The following is a 2,232-nucleotide window of genomic DNA, read 5'->3' as shown; positions in this document are numbered from 1 at the left end:
CGGGTACTGCCTGCGCCTCAGCGCCCCCTCCCCTCCTTTCCCACAAGTGGGGAGAGGAGTAAAGCTGCCAGCCTTTACTGGCAACATCTCAGGGTGCTTCGGGGGCTTGTGGCTCGGTCTCAACTCTACTTAAACCAGGTTTGGTGTGTGAGTGTGTGTAAATTTTTAATTGCACTGTAATTTCTTCAGTCCGCAGCCCGGCAACCCCCCTCAGTAGCCATGACTGGCACGCGCCGGGAACCAGGGCTCGGGCCCCTCGGCGCGTCTGATTGGTTGCGCGGCAGCTCCCGTCTTCTGTGCCTGCGCCTTCATTGGGCGAGAGGCGAAGCCAGCGGCACTTCAAAGCCGGTGCGCCTCACACTTAGGCTGAGTTTAGCCGGCGGGAGCCCGGAGTCCGCTCGACGCGAGCGCGGGGACGCGCGAGCCTCGCGGGACCCGAGTACTTTTCCGAGCAGCCGTCAGGCTCAGTCCCGCTCCCGGCTCCACCACGCAGCCCAGGGACCTGCTATGGCCACGTCTATACTCGGGGTAAGTTGGAAGTGCGGCAACGTATTTGCGAATTTAACTGGAGTGATTTTTCGTTATGGCTTCTCGGCGTCCGCGGTTTCCGAGAAACTGTTGCTGCCTTATTTCCAGGTTATTGGAAATCCTAGAGATTCCTTTGCAAGAAAAAGATTTCTTAATTCCTTTTTGATCTGGTTTTAGTGTTTCTCTTTTTTCTTCCTTTCCCTCTTGGTTTATACCCCATCCCCCCTTGCTTCGGGGCTTGTGGCAATTATGCGACAGTGTTGTTTCCAGAAAGCAGCCCTGATCGTTTTGAAGTCCACATAGTCACGTTAACAAACACATTTTCGCGGCTCCCCAGCTCGCCCGTGCCTTTCAAATCCGTCGCTGGGTCGCTTCTCTTGGGACTATTGTTTTCGTAACCGGGGTTCTTTTGTGTAAACATTAAAACGTTTTATATTAAAAAAGAAAAAGAGCGAGTCATAGCCACCCTTGGGAGGAGATGTATAACTCAGTACCCCAAGTTTTCCCCGCCCCTGGTCCGCTGTTTCATCTGCCTCCGCCCTCAACCGGTGCTTGTTTGTTGTCTACGTGTTTATCTTGGTGCTTCACCCTGAAGGGTGACTTGGGGGATTCGGTGAGAGAGCCGGCTCGCCGCTAACGGAAGGCAAGCAACCCGATCCGGTTCTGGGCTGGGGTTGCAGCGACCGAGGCGGGGAGACGCAGGCATCTTTGATTTGTAGCTCCATTGAAGAACAACTTTGCAGCGCCAGGACCTTGCCCGGGATCGCCTCAGCCCAGCACCGGGAGGAAGCGAGGGCCGGGGTGCCACGGCCCCCCGGACCAGCCTTGGGGGGACGAGGCTGCTCACGGGTGCACTTTGTGTCTCCCCCCCACTTCCTCCTCCTCTTTGCTCCCTCCCCCACCCTATCCACTCCAGGAAGAGCCACGCTTCGGAACAACCCCGTTGGCCATGCTGGCGGCGACCTGCAACAAGATCGGCAACACTAGCCCGCTGACGACTCTGCCGGAGTCAAGCGCCTTCGCCAAGGGCGGCTTCCACCCCTGGAAGCGCTCCTCGTCCAGCTGTAACCTCGGCTCCAGCCTCTCGGGTTTCGCCGTGACCACCGGCGGCCGCGGCTCCGGCGGCCTGGCGGGCGGCTCCGGCGCAGCCAACAGCGCATTCTGTTTGGCCTCCACGTCGCCCACGTCGTCTGCTTTCAGCAGCGACTACGGAGGCCTCTTCTCCAACTCCGCGGCGGCGGCGGCGGCGGCGGCAGGGGTGTCTCCGCAGGAGGCAGGCGGCCAGTCGGCCTTCATCTCCAAGGTGCACACGACGGCGGCCGACGGCCTGTACCCGCGCGTGGGTATGGCGCACCCGTATGAGTCGTGGTACAAGTCAGGCTTCCACTCGACGCTGGCGGCGGGCGAAGTCACCAACGGCGCGGCGTCGTCGTGGTGGGACGTGCACAGCAGCCCGGGCTCGTGGCTGGAGGTGCAGAACCCCGCTGGGGGGCTCCAGAGCTCACTGCACTCGGGCGCCCCCCAGGCCTCGTTGCACTCTCAGCTCGGCACCTACAACCCCGACTTCAGCTCGCTCACTCACTCGGCCTTCAGCTCCACGGGTCTCGGCTCTTCCGCTGCCGCCGCTTCGCACCTGCTCTCCACCAGCCAGCACCTGCTGGCCCAGGACGGCTTCAAGCCGGTGCTGCCCTCCTACTCGGACTC

General features: G+C 61.0%; 1 protein-coding gene across 1 annotated transcript in view; it reads left to right on the top strand.

Moving 5' to 3' along the window:
- The first annotated feature begins 507 nt into the window (after positions 1-507).
- The window catches only part of SP9 (Sp9 transcription factor), a 2,444-nt gene continuing 719 nt past the window's right edge, over positions 508-2,232 (top strand). The window contains exons 1-2 of the mRNA XM_042781779.1: positions 508-528; positions 1,445-2,232. Of these exons, the coding sequence (XP_042637713.1) occupies positions 508-528; positions 1,445-2,232 (809 nt within the window). The remainder of the gene's footprint in view (positions 529-1,444) is intronic.

Source organism: Orycteropus afer, unplaced genomic scaffold (assembly GCF_000298275.1).
Source record: "Orycteropus afer afer isolate SDZICR_OR568_19922 unplaced genomic scaffold, OryAfe1.0 scaffold00001, whole genome shotgun sequence".
Lineage (NCBI taxonomy): Eukaryota > Metazoa > Chordata > Mammalia > Tubulidentata > Orycteropodidae > Orycteropus > Orycteropus afer.
The sequence above is the reverse complement of the archived record's forward strand: the minus strand, read 5'-3'. Positions and strand labels throughout refer to the sequence as shown.